General features: G+C 44.4%; 1 protein-coding gene across 1 annotated transcript in view; it reads right to left on the bottom strand.

The window, feature by feature from the left end:
• Positions 1 to 16,220: 16,220 nt before the first annotated feature.
• The window catches only part of MGA (MAX dimerization protein MGA), a 53,895-nt gene continuing 49,971 nt past the window's right edge, over positions 16,221 to 20,144 (bottom strand). Inside the window, exons 24-25 of the mRNA XM_030451569.1 lie at positions 19,971 to 20,123; positions 16,221 to 18,970 (exon numbers count right to left, since the gene is read on the bottom strand). Coding sequence (XP_030307429.1) covers positions 17,691 to 18,970; positions 19,971 to 20,123 — 1,433 coding nt within the window. The 3' untranslated portion in view covers positions 16,221 to 17,690. The remainder of the gene's footprint in view (positions 18,971 to 19,970; positions 20,124 to 20,144) is intronic.

Genomic DNA, 20,144 nt, shown 5'->3' with positions numbered 1-20,144 from the left:
TGGAAGCCACTACACTAATTCTCATGATTCCCAAACAGAGAGATGCCCCACCATGCTGTGACAGGTACCAACCAGATGAGAGGAGATGGGGAGGCAGATCTCACAGGCCACCAAGCCTGAATTGCTATCCAAGCCATACATTTAGGTATACATTGAGGATGTAGCATGCTCTCTAAGAGTTCATGTGGCTGCACATGTCCATACTGGTCTAACATACATCTCCTCACCAAAGCCCTAAAGGAGAGAAAGGAAACAAGCATTGATGAGGGTGGAAAGATCCTGCTAGCACCCCCTTCCTTACCATGCTCTGCCTTTTATTGCAATCTCTGTCCTCAGAGCATCTTTTTGGCAAGCCCAGGGTATTCCCAGCAACTGGAGAGGATCACTCAATAAATATAATCTATAAAAATTGCTGAAGCTCAGGCACAGATTTACCATCATGGATGATCCACGTGGGCTACTGCCTTCCCCACCAGACTGCCACTGTCCTGGGTGGTGACTGTGTGAATCTGTACCTCCTGGATTTCCAGAGTTTGCTTTTAAAATAGGATTCTGAGCAGGCACAAGTGCTTGCAGCATTTTTATTAAGGCTTGACTGGACAGGAACCTGCACATATTGATGAAAACACCCAGAGGCATAAAAGAAGCTTCCTACTCTCTGTCAGCTCCAGTCATGCCATAGTAACCTTCAGGAAGTCAGTTTAAGATATCACTTTCTGACCTGTGTTGGGCTTATTTTTGATACACAGGTGCCAGAGAGAAATCCCTGCTTGTTGATGTGTGGAAAAAACCCCACAAGGTTCCAGGAATCTGGGCTTTCAGAAAGATACAAAATTCTGTGAGATTAACAATAAAATTGAATGGCTTGGTAATATTGCAATTATTTTTAACATAAAAGTAACAGGAGTCCATGGGAACTAGGAATAGGAGTATCATAGCTTTCAGCCCCAGGCATGACCTGCAACTCACACACAAAAGAAAAGGATTCTTGTAGAAAATATTAATGTTCTTCTTTTCTACTGCCCCTATTGTCCTGTTGCTGGGTAATAGTGCCCTGTTGCTTAGGGTGAGGAGAAACTGATGAAGGGAACCAGAACTACTACTGCAAAAACAAGGTCTGTCCTCTCTCAAGATTTACATCCATCCTTAGTTTTATCCAGACTGGGATCAATTCTAGTGAGGGGAACTACTTACACTTGACATGGAGGTAAAAATGTGCAGGACTGAGACCTGGCACTGCACAGGGGAAAAAAAAAAGTTGGTAGTTCTTAAATTTCTGCTGGTCAGCAGTTAAACACCAGAGTCATCAGATTTGGGAGAAACATGAATGCATTTGAGAAGGAACTGAGGGATGTCTTTGAACACAATGGAGAGCTGAGGTGTTGCTTGGAAGATGCTGTTTAAATGCAACTGGCAGTGTTTTTTTGTTGGAAGCTGAGCACAGCATAATGTGATTTGTGATTACAGCTCTTTGTGTCTGTGAAGCAGCTGAAGAGACAGAGGACTTGTGAATTCGGTGAAAAAGATCTGGGAGAGGGAACAAATGTTTCTGATTTTCTGACTAAAGCATCCTACCTTTCTAGTTATTTCTTTAAGCATAATGAAATGTCTCAACATTTCTTCAGCTTGTCCTAGGGAGGATCTCATCAGTGATTTTTAAGTAAACTTTTTCTATAGTTTTATGAATACAAATGCACTTCTTTTCTTTAATCCTATTAATACAGAAGGAAACAAGCTGGAATCACCATCTTCCTCTTGGTCTTGCAGTGCAAGTCTTACCACATACCTGTTTTATCAGTAGAATGGGGCAATTTTCCAATTGTAATATCAAATTTATGAAAGGTTAGTGCAAAACTCTTGCACCAACTCTACAGCTTCTGGAGCTTTAGCTTGGGTCATACTGGAATAGGTGACGCTAACCTTGCATAGCTTCTATTCTCCCAGTCCCACCTTCCAATAAATACCAAATGACCTGGAAAAAAAGAGAAATATCCTTCCACTTTTCATCCAGTTGCATGTCTAGAAGGAACTGGTAAACCCACTGGTCCATGACAAACCTCCTGAAGCTGCTCTTGCTCGTGGTGCCCAAAATAATCTCTCCCATGGCAGCAGCATCTGCTGGCCAGTCCTTCACTGCTGCCTCTGTCACAGCTCATTACAGGCACTCGTGGGTGGTTTTTGATGCTGTGTGTGCTGTTTCTCTGCTCCCTTACCCCCTATTTCTGCTGTTCCTCTTCCTTGCCTCTTTGTAGATTGCCTTTACTTCAAAACAAGGCTTAACTTTCACACTTTGTTCCTGTAGAGCACAGTTAATGATGACTGAAAGCAACCAGGTTTTTAGCTTCACTCTAGGGATTGCCCTTGCCAGAAAAAAAAACAAAGTGTCACGAATAAATAACACTGTTTTTCTTTGGCTGTTATGGCATTTGCTCATGAATGATGTGTTCTTCAAGGAGTCTTCTGAGGGATGCCATAAATAGCAAGAGGGAACACATGCCTCAATTAAATGCTGTATTTTTAAGCATTAGGTAATTGAAGCATCTGAAAATGGTTTTCTCTGGTTCAAAAATCCTCTGTGCATCCCCTAATCTTCCTGTGAGGCTCCAAGCAAGAGGAACCTTTTAGAAGTGATTTCTAACAAAAATTGTTTTCCTAGTCAAAAACATCACGATTTTTAAAAAGCAAGTAAAAAAGGAGACAAAGCCACAAAGCTGAAGTGTTACATGAGCCCTCTCAATGTGATGTTAAGACTTTTCCTTACACACAAAGCTCTCCTCACCCTCTGTGGGCAGGCAGGGAGTGTGAGGGGTCCCTCCAGGTGACACCCTCCAGATGACACCCTCCAGGTGACAGTATGGGTCTCATCAGGGGCTCTGCTGTGTGCAGAAGAGAGAAACAGTTCTGAGAAAGGAGTTAATTTCTCCAGAAGCAGCTGTGCTGGAGCTGAGCTGCTCTTCTGGTACCAGAGGGAGCTCCAAAGTGGAAGCTGTGAGAGCCAGCACTGAACAATTGAGGCCATCTCAGGGATCAGGTGAGGGATTGGTGTCACACTCAGGCAGATTTGTACCTTCCAGACAGCTTGGAGCAAGGGTTGGAGATGCTCAGGTGTAACTGCAAAAATAGTGGGAGAGACATTTTCTTACACAGTCTCAATTTCCACCTTCCAATTTTCACCTTTCTCAATTTTCACCTATCTCAATTTTCACCTTTCTCAGTTTTTCACCTTCCTGAGAAACTTCCAGGCCAAGTGAAAAGCAGAAAACAAATTTACCTTACAAACCTCCAAACCCCATGGCAGAAGAGCACTCAGTTTTCTTCTGGAAGAGCTGTCAGCCCCCAGGACCACGGGGCTGTGTTCCACTGAGGCTCATGGCTTTCATCATAACCTCCCAGGATGTTGATTCAGCAGGGTCATAATAATTCCTTTTTCACCTGTTGGCTTGTTAAAACTGGGAACAGCAGACACTCAGGCAGGGAGAGAGGGTGGAGGAGGAAAGATAAACAGCTTTGTTCTAGTCCAGAATAAAAATAACTATGAGAAACTAGAAGGGGAGAGGGCAAGAGAAGAAAAGCAGCGACCGTGCAGTATACAGAGGGCATTTTATATTTAATATTTCTCCAGCTATATAAATGGCTGCAAACTTAATAATAATTTTATTATTAGCTTCTTAATTAGACATGAGTTTATCCTAGCAAAATTCACCAAGGATTGACCCAAAGGTCTCCAAATGTACAGCATGGCAGGTGATGGAGCCCAGCCAGAGTCAGTTGGTTTTGTTGCCTTGTTTTCCCTCAGTGAGCTTTGTTCCTTCTTTTCTCTCTTTTATTGTTACAGCTACAAGAGATAAGCAGAATGAGATTCTGGAAATTGTTTCCAGCCATAGCCTAGGTCTTTTTATCAAGCTGATTGGAAATGTTTAGATTCAAGCAAGCAGTTACACAGGATCTTTCCTTCAGGTGTTTCCATGGAAAACTCATGTGGTTCATAATACATCCTGGGAGAATATGCTATCACAGATTTTTAAAAAAAAAAAGCAAAAAAAAAAGCATAAATGCCATTCAGTGGCTGCCAGGAGATTGTGCTGGTAAAGAGAAATCATGGGAACTAAAAATAAAGTGTGCCCAGAAACGCCAACTAAAGGTACAATTTGCTGGTTAGAAAGGGCTTGTGTTTACCAAGAATGGATAATTTATGAAAGAAGACAAAAAGTACACAAAAAAACCCCAGCACAAAAAAAGCACAACTACACCAATTTCTTACCTGAATTAGAATAATGTATCCTAAATTGAAAGGAAAAATACAAATAAATTTAAATTTTGACTCACCTATTATGACAGGTGAAGTAGACCACTAATGTCTCTCTCCTGTGTTTCAAGGGATCAGTAAGTTCCATGCCCTCAATTAAAACTATTTTTAACATAATTACCAAAGTGCACACATGGCCATTCAGCTGTAAAACTCAGGCTGATTCCTGAGTCACCCCGTGCCTGAGGTATCTGTCTGCATCCGGTGTGCAGCCAGGGGTGCTCCAAGCTTGCTGTGAGGTGGCTGGTGTGTGATTGATTAAAAAAAAAAAAAGAAAAAAACGGAAAAAAATGGAAAAAAAAGAAGGAAAAAAAAAAGAGAAAAAAAAACAGAGAAGAAAACAAAGAGAAGAAAAAAAAAGAGAAGAAAAAAAGAGAAAAGAAAAATAGAAAAAAGAAGAAAAAAGAAAAAAAAAGAGGTAAAAAAGTAAGAAAAAAGAAAAAATAGAAGAAAAAAGAAAAATGAGAAAAAAGAGAAAAAAAGAAAAAATAGAGAAGAAGAAAAAAGGAAAAAAAGAGAAGAAAAAAAAGAGAAGGAAAAAATAGAAAAGAAAGAAGAAAAAAGAGAAAAAAAGAGAGATAAAGAGAGAAAAAAGAGATAAAGGTTTCCCTTGGAGCAGTCAGTTTATACCTTTACCAGTTTTGGGCCCATAAATGTGGAAATGTGGACACCTCCAGCCTTTGGCTTGTTGGCAGTGAGTTTAGGGGATTTGTGGAAAGTAGGCATGAACAGCTCTGTTTCACAAACCTCTGAAAAGCACCCACAGAGACTCACTGGATGGAGGTTGAGAGCTTTGTGCTGGGAGATCACCCAAGGGTGTGTTTCCTGTGGAAAGGATGGGTTGGGTTACACTGGGTCAGCTTAGGTTGGAGGTGCTCTTTACCATTCCAAACAAAGAAAGGGATCATGAGATAGGATTCCTAGCATGTGCCTAAGCTGTCCTTCACTTACCCTCCCTCTGGCAGCATAAGAACACACAACCTACGCCTTTTTTTTCACTCCAGGGCTGTTCTGCATGGGAAGTAGGGGGATGTTATTTTCCAGGTCTGCCCTGAGGCTGGGGGAAGAGGTCTTGAAGCTTCCTTCAGGGATAAACATCACATGGCAGCAATGTCTCTGCATCTCTTGACTGGCATCTCCTCGGATGTCCTTACAAGCTTAGGCCAGCTCTCTGCAGGGATGGCACTCACTGAAGAGTCTGGCCCTTTCCCAGGGACCTAAAAGGAGAAAAACATGCAAAAAAAGCATGCAAACCCCACTGATGCTGAGCTGTGTGTTCCCCACTGCCTCCTGTCCAACCTCCCCCTCCCTCCCTGGGAGTATGTAGGTCACTCTTGACATTGTTTTCCTCTGAGCTCCTGTTTTACCACTTTCTTTGCAATTAGCCCGTACTTTTGTAATTGACCTAAATAAGCCTGTTTATCTCATTCCTCTCCATCCCCTGCCTTATATTTCCAGAGAGCAATAATTAAGGAGAACAATATAGCTTAAATATCTCCTCCCAGCACAAAGTACCCAATGCCCTGGCTGAAGTTGGTCCTGTTCTTGGGGATCCTCAGCAAGCTGGAAACCAGACTTGAGCAAACTGTGCCCTGAGAAGCAGACATCATGACAGATCTTACAGCCTGAAGGTGTTGTGCAGCTGTCTGGCCTCTACAAATGCCTTCTATTACTTCTATTACTGTTAGCAAAATTAAAGAACTGCAGCAAAACTGCAAGCTAGCAAGCAAAAAGGAAAGCTCATGTGGCAACAAGGGATGTCAAAGCCTTATATTGCAAGCTGTGAAATCCATCTGTTTATATCAGTTAAGGGAGGTGCTCACTCTTAGCACATTGATGATGCTCTGAATTTCCTCTCATGTTAAAAAAATCAAATGCAATGAAGCATGAAATTTATCTCTCGCTTTCTCTCCTGTTGTTGAGCACAACATTCAGGCAGCCAGGTTTCAAGCACTGCCTCAGTTTACCCATCTATTTTCATGAAGTCCTGCCTGGAGAGTGAGTGACACCTCATCAGTGCCTCACCTCAGAGATCCTGAAACGAGGCACAGAGGCTGAAATTCAGACAATGAAAACCAAACACCAGAAATGCTGGCACTGAATCTTATTTGGTTTATTCCAGACCAGCTGCCAGTTCCCTGCCCAGCCCCAGTTTATGTCAATCCCTTTGCTCTCTGAGAGGATTTTGGTACATGAGGCAAAGCACATCTCTGTCCCAGAGGAGACTGGCCAGAAAGCATGGAGATGGGCACTAAAAAACCTGTGGCACTTTGCTAGGTTTTTCCAGCAAGCTTAAACTTGGTACCCAGCTCCTACTGCATTTCCTTGGGAAGCAGGGTAAAAAATGACCATAAAGCCCATCTGCTCAGCCCTGGGCTCCTTGGCACAGACTTTGAGAACCTTTTGAGGTTTCCCTCTTTCTTTGTAATATACCTTGGCTTGCAGAATTCCTCAGGCAGCATGAAATTTGACCTTTCCACTCCCCACGGCAACCATAATTCAATTACAGAAGACAAACCCTGGGCAGCAGTTGCCCTCAAGACGTGGGCTAAATATGAGAAGAGTGAAACACAAAACTCCTGTAACAATCCTGGTACAGGAGAGCTGGCAAGTGCCTGCCCTTCAGGACAAGGACACACAAACACACGCTCTCTCCTTTCTTTAGTGCACTTTACACAGATGACAACACGTAGGAAGGACTGGGATTAATGGCAATTAATTGGGGTGCTTTTAATTCTACCTGAAGAGCAGCCAAAAACACATTGAACTTGTATGGATGGATGTGTTTGTTCCCACTGCTCATGTGCAGATGTTGTTGTGAGTAGGGATGCTTTCTTAAAGTAGTGCCATTGTGGGCTGAAAACACATAAGATATAAGAAAACTAATTAACTAACTAGCTAAGAAGCTAATTAGTAATCTGGCAAGATGACTGACTGAAAGAGAGGGAAATATGAAAGTTTATATCTATAGCTATATCTATATCTCTAAATCTCCAGATCTAAAGTTCATTGGAGAAACTCTTCAGATGTCATGGTTATGAGCATGGCATCAAAAACCTGAGCAGATAAGAGAATGTAAGAATGCTGTGACCTGTGCTAGGATGTTCATGAGCAGTGAAGTGAGGGGAAACAACCTTGCAGACAGAGAAAGCAATCAAAGTGGAAGGGAAATTCCTCTTCTGGACAGGTGGAAAAATAGAGGGCACAGTGAATAAGTGTCAAAGACACAGCAAACCCACAATATTACTCCCAGAAGGAGTGGGATTTGAAAGGTTAGGAGGCTGGTAGCAACAGCTTAGAAATGTTGCCCAGGCTGGTGGTACTATCTCCATCCCTTGAGGATTTTAAATTCTCTGAAAGTCATCAGCAACCTGGTTTGATCTCATGGCCTGAGCAGGAGGCTGGACTCCAGATTTCCAGAGGTGAGGAGCCACATGGATGTTCCTGTGAACCTGTGAGTGCCTATGATACAGATAAAGCAACTGCTGACATTGCCATGACAACAAACTGGGTTTATGCTGGTGCTGCAGCTTCCTACAAAGAGGAGAGAGCACATTTCCTTCAGAGAAAGTTCACCAAAAAAAAAAAAAAAAAAGCAAGTTCTATATCATGACACTCAATCAAGTATTGCTTTCAGTCTGGTGAAAGAATTTATAGGTCATCAGGTTGTTACATTTCTGCTTCGTTTCAATTTTTTTCTTTTTTTTTTTTTTTTTTTTTTTAAATAGAGGAGAGAAAATGACACGCAATCTTGCAAAAAGAAGATAATTACATCCTCCCCCTTAGGGAGAGAACCAGCATGGCTCAGCTAATACTCCCAGTGCTGGGGGGAAGCACTGCATGGGGCTCCCCACAGCCAACCCAGCACTGTCAAACATTTTCCTGGAGTGATGTTCACCCTCTCATCCTCCAAAGTACAAACACACCAAGCAAAATGCTGCCAAGCCTTTGGCTCAAACACTGCAAATGAAGTCACAGAAAAGGGCAAAACCCCAAGAACCAGCACTCCTGTGGCACATCCCTACCCAAGGACTGGCACCCCCAGCACCTTCCTGGCTTGGGGACAGGCAGGAGGAGCCCAGCACTGAGCTGAGCTGCTCCAAAGAGCCCGTGAAGTCCTGAGTAAAAGGGAAGAGGAGAGGGATGAAGGAAGAAGCCATCACAGTTTCTTCCCCAGTAAACACCTGCTGGGGAGACAAGAATGGAGACAAGAGCTTGGGGCCCAAGAACGATGCTGCAGGGATGGCTCTGTCCAACCCCTGCAAGGGTTCTGCTTCCAGCTGTGGATGGAGCAGCTCTGGAGGCAAAGGGGCACTTGGTTTCCCATTTGCACAGCTTGCCTCCCAGCCAGAGCCAAGGATCTGTCCTCCTGAGACCCACCTTCAGCCAGGAATAACTTCTGACTTGAGGAAATTTTAGTAGGTCACCACAGCCGCTGGCTTTTCCCTCTGGCTTCTCCTCCTCGCCCTATGAACATCAAGTTTTCTTTCAAACATCAATGTGCCCCTTGTAAGCTTATCTGCAATATAATTATTCTCTCCCTTGCTCAGCAAAGTTTGTGAAACTGGACATTTTCCCCTTCAAACCCAGACAATGAGGCCTTGTCTATGCTGGAGCAGGGTAGCAAACAAATCCGAGTGTGGCTGCCACCAGTTTAGCTTCTCTCAATTTCTTCTTGGAGACCAGTACAAGCTGGTTGCCTGCTCTGTCAGAGCCACAAAACATTTAGGGGAAGAGATTCTGCAGGAAGACCTCTGTCTTTTTTTTTTTTTTTTTTTTTTTTTTGCCATGACACCCAACAGCTGAGGAAGCAAATTTAAACCTTCACAAAATGGTCACGAGCTGAAAGTCTGCTTGAGGCATTTTTTAAGAAACAAAGAATCATTGTAACCTAGAAGGGAGATCACTGGTTGAGGAGCAGGAGTTAATAATTTCTGTTTTGACTGCTGGTAAGATTTGCCTGCCAGCATGTGCTTTTCCTGTAGTGCTTCTCCAGCCAGTCACTCTCATGCAGGTTTATACCACAATCACATCAGATCTGCCAGAGCATCAAAATCACCAAAGCAGAAAAACCCTCTCTGCTGTTATTCCCCCTTGTAGGTAGAAACATCCACACGTCTGAACTTTGCTGAACTTGGCCTCTCCAAATTTATCCAGCCCCATAACTCGTCCTTCCTCCGTCCTCACCCTTCCTCTGAGGGGCACCCACAAACCTTCCACCCACCCCACTGACTCACTCCCCCATGGGGCTGCTGGGCCAGGAGGGATCTGGTCCCCACCCTGCTGCCTTTACAAGGCTGAGCATGCAAAACATGGCTCCAGCCAGGCCCCAAAGGGACACAAATTGTTGTTTATCAAATCACTTTTTACTCCAGCTGCACATTTTTAATTTTTTTTTAAAGTAAGGTCCGGGCCCAGCCCATTTCAGAAACAAGAACATTAGCAAATACATTTTCAAAACTCAGCAGTGCCAGTGCCTCAGGATTAGGCAGGGATGGGCAAACCTGTCTGAGAGCTGTGCCCCATGCAGAAAGGGCCAAGAGAAGGACACAGCAGCCAAGCTACAAGTGGCTGAATCATAGAATCAAGCTACAAGTGCAAGAATCATGGAATCAGCTGGATTGGAAGGGACCTCAGAGATCACCAAGCCCAACCCTTGATCCACTCCCACTGCAGTTCCCAGCCCATGGCACTGAGTGCCACGTCCAGTCTCTTTTGAAATATCTCCAGGGACGGAGAATCCACTACTTCCCTGGGCAGCCCATTCTAATGTCTGATCACCCTCTCCGTAAAGAAATTCTTTCTAATATCCAACCTAAACCTCCCCTGGCACAACTTGAGACCCTGCCCTCTTGTCTTGCTGAGAGTTGCCTGGGAAAAGAGACCAACCCCCTCCGGCTCCAACCTCCTTTCACGGAGTTGTAGAGAGTGATGAGGTCTCCTCTGAGCCTCCTCTTCTCCAGCCTGAACACCCCCAGCTCCCTCAGCCTCTCCTCATAGGATCTGTGCTTGAGTCCCTTCACCAGCCTAGTTGCCCTCCTTTGGACCTGCTCCAGGACCTCAATCTCCTTCCTGATCTGAGGGGCCCAGAACTGGACACAGGACTCAAGCTGTGGCCTCACCAGGGCTGAGCAGAGGGGCAGAATCCCTTCCCTGGACCTGCTGGCCACACTGTTCCTGATCCAGCCCAGGATGCCATTGGCCTTCTTGGCCACCTGGGCACACTGCTGGCTCATGTTCAGCTTCTTCTCAATCCAGACTCCCAGGTCCCTTTCTGTCACTCTGTGCCCAGCCTGGAGCTCCCCATGGGGTTGCTGTGTTGAACCTCATCCTGTTGCAATCAGCCCAACTCTCCAGTCTGTCCAGGTCCCTCTGCAGAGCCCTCCTGCCTTCCAGCTGATCCACACTCCCCCCCAGCTTTGTGTCATTTGCAAATTTGCTGATGATGGACTCAATCCTCTCATCTAAATCATCAATAAAGATATTAAACAGAACTGGGCCCAACACTGATCCCTAGGGGACACCACTAGTGACCGGCTGCCAACTGGAAGAAGCAGCATCTTCAGCTGCTGTTTGCCCAAACAGCTCTGGGCTTCATTCAGTACCAGAAGAAACCAGACACCTGCTCACCATTGGATTGTTGCCTTCAGGCTTTTTCCTCCGAAGAATTCCAGGATGCCCTCAAAGATTTTAGTGTTGCTGTAGGACACTTCAGGGTGGAAAAAATGAATAAAAGAGCAGAAGTGATAAGCCCTCAGTCCTGCAGAGGACAGGACAAGTCAGAGGTAAGTAGAAGGGAGCAAGGGGCTTGCCCTGATACTGTTGCCCAGCTGAGCTCTCACTGCACAGACAGGGGTGTGAGATGTGTTTTTCTGGCATGACAGGTGGCACCTGAATGGAAAAAGGATATAGCTGGATAGACACAATATGTAGGAGGCTGCTGCTGTGGAAAAGCTGTTTGCAACTTACCAGAAAACAGGAGTTACAGTCACAAGAGATCAGTAAGGCTCTGCTGTAGTGCTCTCACCCTGGGAGGCTGCTCCAGTCTTACTCTCAGGAGAAAATCCAGCATCTGCTGAACAGTTGATGACTCCAAGCCAGAAGGTGAACACAGCCACAGGCCTGGGCTTTGGGGTGCTGTTGGGTGAGTATCCCAGCAGGCCAGGATGGAGCATATGAAGCAGCAGGGTTTGAGCCCTTCTTCCTTATGTGGAGGATGGGGATTGAGGTCCAGGCCTGAACAGGCTGGTGGAAGAAGGGGAGGAAGAGGAGCATCTGCCCCTCCTGCCAAGTGCAGATCGTGCAGCTTCTACAAGGGGACCTGGACACACAGGGTAAGGTGGAGGCAGCCAAGGATGGATGGTGCAGGAGCTGGCCACAACTTCCTCAGTTAATTCTGCCAAACTATTCCATCCAGCACCTCCAGCACACACCCACCCTTCTCCACTTCCTGCTGTGGAAAATCCCAGCCAGGTGTTCAGCAGAAGGCTGCAGCAGAACATGATGCTGCTACAGCTGATCTCAGTCCTTTGGAGGAACAGAGTGTACAATCCAAAAAAATCTCTGCAAAGCTGTTATGGTCCTCCTAATGGGGCTCTTGTTCATCAGAATAATCAAAACAAACAAGGCTTGGATTGTATTTACACCCTGCAGAAGATCCAGGGGAAGGGCAGGGATCATCGGAGTTGTCCAGTCCCCACAGGCTGCGTTGTTCCAGAAACCAGCAAGTTTCTGTCATCCATCCCTCCTCCCATTTAGTTTTTCATGTTTGAAAACCAACTCTATCCCCTATTTTTCAGCTGATTGGTGATGATAACACTGAGGTCATCCTAAATTTTTTTCTGATAATAATTGCATAGGACTGGATCCCAGAGCCCAAAGAGCCAAAGTTCCAGACCCTTTGGCATGAAGCATTTGATATTCTCAAATGCACCCTCAGTGCAATTGAAGCCCAAAGGTGATACGGGAGCCCACAGACACCATCCCAACCCTTTGTGCCTCTGTCCCCCTCGGGCACAGCCCTGACCCCGGCACTCCGGGGCAGCTGAGGAAAAGCCGAGGAGCCGGGCAGGGAGTTTCCTCCAGCTGCTAAGGAGTTAATCGGCAACCCACTGAACATGGCACAGGGGTTATGTTTGTGTCTCTTCATTTTTTTAGCTGCTATTTAATTGCCCGCTCGCGGCGCTCAGGGCCCGGCCCGCCCGCGGCTCTCCCCAGGGCGCCCTCTGGTGCCGGGCGGGGGAAGTAGAGGGGACCCTGGGCTCGGTGCCCCCCAGCCCGAGGGACAGAAGGGGAGTGAAAAACCCCTCAAACCCCGGCATCCTCTCCCCTCCGGTGCTGCAGTCTGGCACAGGAGCCAGTCCCGCCCTTCCAGCACCGCTGCCCTCCCCCTTACAGCCGCTCAGCCCCTGCCTGCGGGCGGGAAGGGCCGACCCGACCCGACCCGACCCCCCCTCCCCTCACATCCCCATCCCGCTCCTGCCCAGAGTCACGGAGCAAAGGTTGGGAGCTGCAGGGACAGCTTTGTCACAAAGTCGCCTCCAAAGCCTCAGCTTTGATTTCCCAGCATCTGCTTTTCACTGGATCAGAGGTCGGTACCGTGAGGAGCTGACCTCCGAGTCCTGCAAAAAACCGGGAGAGCGGGATGAGCAGGGAAGGGAAAGCTGCTTGGAGCCAGGAGAGGTCTCCACTTGTGCTCTGTATCCCGGGAATCCTGCTGCAGGGCAATCCGAGAGCTGCTGGGCTGGGCCAGCACCAATACAGTCCCGGAACTCCAGGCTGGTCCGTGGGTCACTGAGAGACACGGAGGCTTTTCCCACACACGGACAAATCCCTCAGGATGGAGGGTGTGTGGCTTTCCCCAAAATGCTGGCAGTCCAGGAAGTCCAGGTGGGTGCAGGACAGGCTTTTCTCTTCCTCAGGAAAGACTTTCAGACAAGCAGAGACTCCCAAATCTTTCTACAGATAGAACTCTGTTTCAAAAAGAAGAGGGACCCCCAAAAGAGCTGTCACCCATCACGGGCCTTCAGCTCTCCAGAGGGCCAAGACAGGCACTAGAGAATTAAAACATGCAGGAATAATCAAGTTACAGTGGTGTAAGGATGCTGCCCTGATGGGTACCAGCACCTGAGAGGGGAAATAGAGGATGCACTGAACCCAAGTGATCACAGTGCCACAGTTTCCCCACTGCCACAATCCCAAATGACAGTAATTTAGATTCAATATCTTGCCAGTTATCAACAACTCTCCCTCTGTACCTTTTGAGGCTGCATTTGCGGACTCAAATCTGGCCCTAAATCAATTCGGGGTCCCTGGAAGTTTTCAGTCAGCTGAGCTTGTTTGTCCCATCATCTGTGTTTAAAAGAACACAACAAATGTGGTGAACAACATCTCCCCAGCACAGATCTCTCGACAGGTTCTTCCCATGGCAAGCCTGACTGGATCTACCTTACACTACTGTTCCTTTATCTATTAAAGTCAAGTGTCATGGGATGAGGCCTTGCTGAAGGGTTGCACCAGAAGTTCTCAAAAATACATTCATTACCTGACTACCACCCATTTCAATCTGTTCTCTCCTGTGAAATCTGTTTTCCTCTTAAAAAATGCAATCTGTAACCACTTCTACAGTCCAATACTTACCCACACGCATAATTGTTTTCTTGTATTTTCTTCTCATGTCTGTAACTCATACTTGCTCATTAGTAGATGCTTACTACTTAAAAAAAAAAAAAATTCAAGTGTGTTATCTTCCATTTATTGGATATGGAAGCCAGTGATTTAGTACAGACATTTTACCTATTTCTTCTAAAAAGCATGTCTTCTGACACTTCAGTTGGAGACTCATCTTCAGGCTTATTCCCATAAGGACAATTTTGGTGTCCAGCTTCTCCAACGGAAAGAGATACAACAGATTAACCTAAGTTTGAGGTTGGGGGAGGGAGGCTGGAGAGTGATTTTGTGTGGATTCAACCTTCAACTGCTGGGGTATTTTTCCTATTAATGCCATGATTGAGCATTAACCCCACTGGCTTCCTGCTTAAGATGCATGTTGGTGAAAATTAAGTCCCTTCAGTACCTTTTCTGCATTACTACCAATAACATTTCCTGCACACCACTCAAGACTGAAGCATGAAATCTCACCTGACTTGTCAGGTAACTTGAACCAAACCCCAGATGTTTGAGTTGCCAGAGCTTCTGCCTCAGAGCATGTGTCTGTGACATTTGCTCAGGTCCAATGCCACATGTCACCCACAGCAACACCACCATGTCATTTCTGCTCCCTCTCCCTCCCTGTAAGAAACTTTCAAAGCCAGTTTCTAGTTGACCTCAATTGGTTTATTTTAGTTTTACACTCTGTCCCTCACATACAGTTATTTAGGAGTCCTGTACTGTTAAGATTTCTACAAAAATATCATTTCTTTCAAAAACAGAAGAGGGAAAGATATATTTTAATATATAAAAGGAAAAAAGCTAAATCTGACATTTCATTATATTCTTAAAAACATTCCAGTCTATTTACAGATGCGTAAAAAACAAAGAAAATCTCCAGGTCTCTTGATCTAGTGAAAATGTGCGCCTTGCAGGGGTCTCCTTTCTTCTCCTGATTCTAAAATATTTTCATTATGTTTCATATTCTCACATTATTGCCTCAAAAGACAACACATATAATTTTTAAAAGGCTTGTTCCAAACCAATGGGAGCTGAAGGGAAGAGCACAAAAAGGGAGTCAGCTTTAGCTTCACAGCAAAATGTTCAGCTGCAGACACAGTGGAACAAGGAGAGCATTTCAAACACGCTTCATTGCTGTTCAGAACCCCTCACGTCTCCTTGGAACTGTGCCACCTGCCACATCTGGGGGCTTTTAGTAAACACATCCAGGCATTTTCCTTGCTAATGGATAAAGTGTCTCCAAAAGTGAAGCATTTATTTAGATACCATTTGAGTGGCTTTCATCTTACAGCTTTATGTCCCACAAAAGTGTGCAAAGCACACATACACTTAATTCAGGTATGATTGGCAAACACTTCTGTGGTTAAAATCAGCCATTTGGAACCACGAAAGGAAGGGCAGCAGAAATAAAGGGCAGTTCTTAGGAATTTGAAAGGAGTCACAGTACAGTTCCACTTGCTCTTTCACATATAGGAAGAATGAAATCTGCTGGCAAAATAAACTGCCATAGGTTAAAAAAATAAACAACTTCAGCCTATTAGAAATGCTCAGAACCAGATTCCCAGGTAAATAAATTTAATTTAAAATTATTTTAGTTGCTCCAGGGTTTTACTGGTTTAAAATAAAGGTGAAATTCTTCAGTAACAAGCTAAGTATGCCTAAATATTTATTCATACTGTAAAATTTCCTTTTCTAAGGCATTCAGTGACAATTCAGTGACAATCCCTGCATGACTATCAATGCTAACCAATATTCTTCTTTTCCAAATGACCCATACAGAACTTGTACCCAATATTAAAACAGTCAATGCAAAAGGAAATAAAGTTACATGTAACTGCTTTAAAACACCACCATTTAGAATGGTCAGGTGAAGAACCTTTTTTCATGTAGGCTCTGGAATAAGTTTATGCATGCTGAGTTTGAACGGCTTCTGTCCTCTGCAGCATAATATGAAATCATAAAAAAAAAAAAAAAGATGAGGAAACACTCAGGGTACACATACACCCAGACATAGATCTGGAAAATGCAGCTTACTGAACAGAGCGTGGGGTTGGCTGGGTACAAACACTTCTAACACCGTCACAGTGCTGGAAATGTGAAATTCCTGCATTGCTGCATCACCAAAGATGTGGAATTTTGAGGGAAAACTTCCAGCTGCTGTTGCTGGAACAGTGAGACAGGGCATTACATTTCTACACATACCCCAAAATGCATCAAATCCTGTATAATTTAAATGGCATTGGGGTTTTTTTACCTTTTTGGAGGAGTTCAGAAGCCCCTCAAGCGCACCAGAACTCATATTTACAAACCTGATAGGAAAAGATTGTGTATACACTCATTAACAAATCATCCCTCCTAGGCTGAAAATTTCATTTGTCAAGAAAACTACGAAAACAAAAATCGTGTACAAAAATATAAATATCTTTACAGTCTGTAGGCCCTTCACATCCAACAGCTGAACACTGAAGAGTATCTACAGGTCATTGAGTAAGCAGTGGCAGAGAAGAATAAAAAATACATCTCATGATTCAATACTGCCCTATTTCCCTGGTAATGAGCATTTTTGTTGACTTTTGTTTTTGTTTTTTTTTGCTATACACAGCTTGTGCAAATGCAGTGAGAAACCTCTGAGTACCTTTCCTGAATTTATAAAGAAATGGAAGGTTTATAAAGATATACACATATTTTCATATATACATTCACATATACACCTCTCTCATTTATCCTAGGCTAAAACAGTCCTGAAAGCATTCTGTATTTTTAATGAAGCAACACTTCCTATAACATTCCTAGCCACCAAACACAGTTCAAACAATGACAGGAAAAAAGGAAACAAGAAATGGGAAAACACTCAAGCTACTTCAGCTATATATTTAAAGATGTAGCAATATGGTGCCCTAATTTCCTTCTATTTCCTGTAATTTTTTCTTCCAAGTGCCCTAAGCATCAAAGGAATTACTTGTATAGGGGCAGGAGGCAAAAGTGAGGGAGTTTTAATGGCTCTGTTAGAGTTAACATACTGCCCTACTTCTAATTACACTGGGAAATATAATTTTCTTCCCTAAGCAGAGAGAGTTACAGATGCTTATTAACATCTTCTGTGCATAAAATCCTAAAGAGTCTCTGCCAGAGAACTACCTAGCACCAGAGAACAAGAACTTTTCACTTCAGGCCTCTGCAGTCTCACATATCCTTTCCACTGCTCTCAGTAACAAGTTTTAGAGCAACCATAATCTCATTTCTGTACAATCACCATATCCTGCAAACATTAAAAACAGCAAATGTGAACCATCCCATTTCTGCATAGATAATTTGCCCGATACAAAAACAAGGAATTCAGATATTTTTTCCCCAACAAGACAGCTGCTTCCCTACTGGAAAAGAAAAAAATCTCTTTCAGTATCCTAGGTTTCTCAGTCCTCAGATATTTCTGAGAGAGACTCGATTCTGGAAGAATACCATGTGCCAGCAATGGTTATAGATCATCTTTCTTGTTTTGTGAAGGGGAAGAACACCCACAATACAACAGTGAGGTAAAAATAGGTCAATGTGCTTAAAGTTTCTTATTTCTCAATTAGGGGCCTGCCCTCAGATGAATGACCTGCTGATGCCATACAGAAAATGAGTGTTGCAGACAAGGGAAGTTGCTGAACTCCAACACTGGTTCACACAGCTCCAGATCTCCATTCCAGTATCTAATAAAAATAATATGTATTTATTTGCCTGCTGAATTTGAAGGCCCAGTAGTATTCGTTTTTGTAACCAGAGGTGCTAACGTGGGCATCACTTTGCTATCCTGTCCTTCTTGAACAGCTGCAGGTAATGAAGTTTTCCCCCCACTGGGTGCCAGTTTTGCAACTATTGGTGCCAGTAAGGGCATCACTTTATTACTCTGCCCTTCTGGGTCCACTGGCAGAGTTGCCACTTTTAAGCCAAGTGGTGCCAGCTTGGGCATGGGCCTCCACAAAGTGTCAGCATGACTTGCTTCTGGGTTAGTTTTCATCTGCAAAACTGGTGGTGTCACAGTAGTGCTCTCAGCCAAGGTTGTTACAGTTTTGCCATTCCCACCACTGATTACAGACATACTGGGGAGTGGTTCTTTCATTTCAGTACCTATTACTATCTTTAAAACATCCACTTCAGACGAAGCTTCCCCGGAGTTTTTGTCCCCATCAGTAAGGTCATCATCTTCCAGGTGCAGCAGGAGAGGGCTTATAGAGCCACCACCCTCTGGAACTTCAGAAAGTTCCTTCAAACTCCCAAACTGGAAGGAAGATCCATCTGCAGTGCTGAGATCACTGGCTGTTCCCCGACGAGTTTCTGCATCCTCATGAGAAAAACTGGAGTTTATAGTGCTGGGCAGCTCTGACATGGCTGCAGCATCATCATTCAGCTGCTGGTTGAGGAAAGCAATCTCATTAAGCAGTGAAGTGAGGGTTTCATCAGTGTCATCACCCTCCTCGATGCTGCTCAGTAATTCACTTGCATCCAGCTCTGCCTCCTCCATGGCAGATGCCACTTTCCTCAATTCCATTTCTAGCCTGGAATCTTTGATCTGCAGCTTGTGGAATGGCAGTTCTTTAGATTTTAATCTTTCTCCTCCAGGATCACCATCCTTCCTCCTGGCTTGGCTTCCCACAAACTCACCAATGCAGAGCTTTTTGCTGAATGGCTGTGGAGATTCCTTTGTACATGATACACTCAGGAGCTGTGGAATGCCATCTTTATTTTCAATTACAATTTTCGTGGGCCCTCTGGTATTTCTTCCATCTCCACAACTGTCTCCAGGACACACTTTGTCTTTTTTTTTTTTGAGGACACTATCACTCTTCCTACTTTCAAGAGGTGCTACAGCCAAGGACTTCTCTGAAGCCTGAGTGCCTGTAGCTGTTGCATTAGTGTTTTTGTTTTTATTCAGGTTTAGACTTGTGCTTCCCTCAGCAGCCAGGGATGTAACATTAACAATCTTTGGCATCATGAATGAATCTTCACTTTCTGCAAAACCAAACAAAGCAGCATCCATCAGGATCCATGACAACTTCAAGATAACACCTAATTGAACACAATTTGCTCACTTTTAGGTCTTCCCAAGTAAGCTGCTATTCATGATTTAAACTGCTTACAATTTTGGGTAAAGTGAAGCCTTAGAACTTGCAACTTGTAGAAAAAGCTCCACGTTTATTATCCCAGAACCACTTACCCAGCCCTTCAGCAGGCTGGCAAAAATACAAGGAACTGTAATGCTTACACCTCTGATGATGATGCGTAAGGAAAACAGAATCACAGTTTTCTCCCTTCCTGTTTTTTCATGCCTTACTTTTATGCTCACATTTTACAATACTGCTATTGTGCATGATACTACAGAGGCATTTCAGGGATTATTTACTTTTTGCATCCAAGCAGTTTCCTCTTTATAGCACTCATTTTTTTCCCAGCCCCAAATCTGAACTTTTTTCCTTTTTCATTCTGATCAAATGACTACAGTGAAGAAGGAAGGGAGTGGCTGGCAATTACAGCAGATGGCAAGCAGCACACTATTGGCAGGAACCACCCCACACACTCAGACCCAGTGTGCAAGACTCATGTCTTGAAAAAACATTTCTCCAACAGGCAGTAAAGCTGATGGGGTATGGGAAGGGGTTGTACCAGAGTAAGGGCATGGATGTACAGGCAAAGATTTTCAACAGCCCCACCACCACTTTGTGCTGCAGCTTCCCCAGAAGGGTGCATTTCACAATGGACACATTCCAGCCCCCACTTATTCTGATTTTGGTGAGGGCAAGAAGGCTCAGTGAGGCAAATGAATGTTTGTCTGTAATGTCCTGGAGGTCCCTCTGAACAGTTCATAACATTGAACTGTGATTTTCTTTGAATACTCAGACAGTAATACATACCTATCATAACTTCCTAGTGAGAAAAAAAATTACCTTTATTTTTGCAAGAATTGTTTCCTGCATGCAATCAAAAAAGATTCATAAAACAACCAAGAGCCTACCTGAACGGGGTTCTGTAGTGGACACTACTGCTGAGGGTGCTGGGTTTCCAGAAACAATTGATAGTGTAATGGGAATGGTAGAGTTAGCAAGGATTCCTTTTACTTGGACAGGAACTGTTGATCCTGGCAGCTGAATCATCACAGAAGCAAGACCTTATCCAAAAAAGGGGAAGT

Source organism: Calypte anna, chromosome 5A (genome assembly GCF_003957555.1).
Source record: "Calypte anna isolate BGI_N300 chromosome 5A, bCalAnn1_v1.p, whole genome shotgun sequence".
In the NCBI taxonomy this organism is placed as follows: domain Eukaryota; kingdom Metazoa; phylum Chordata; class Aves; order Apodiformes; family Trochilidae; genus Calypte; species Calypte anna.
The sequence above is the reverse complement of the archived record's forward strand: the minus strand, read 5'-3'. Positions and strand labels throughout refer to the sequence as shown.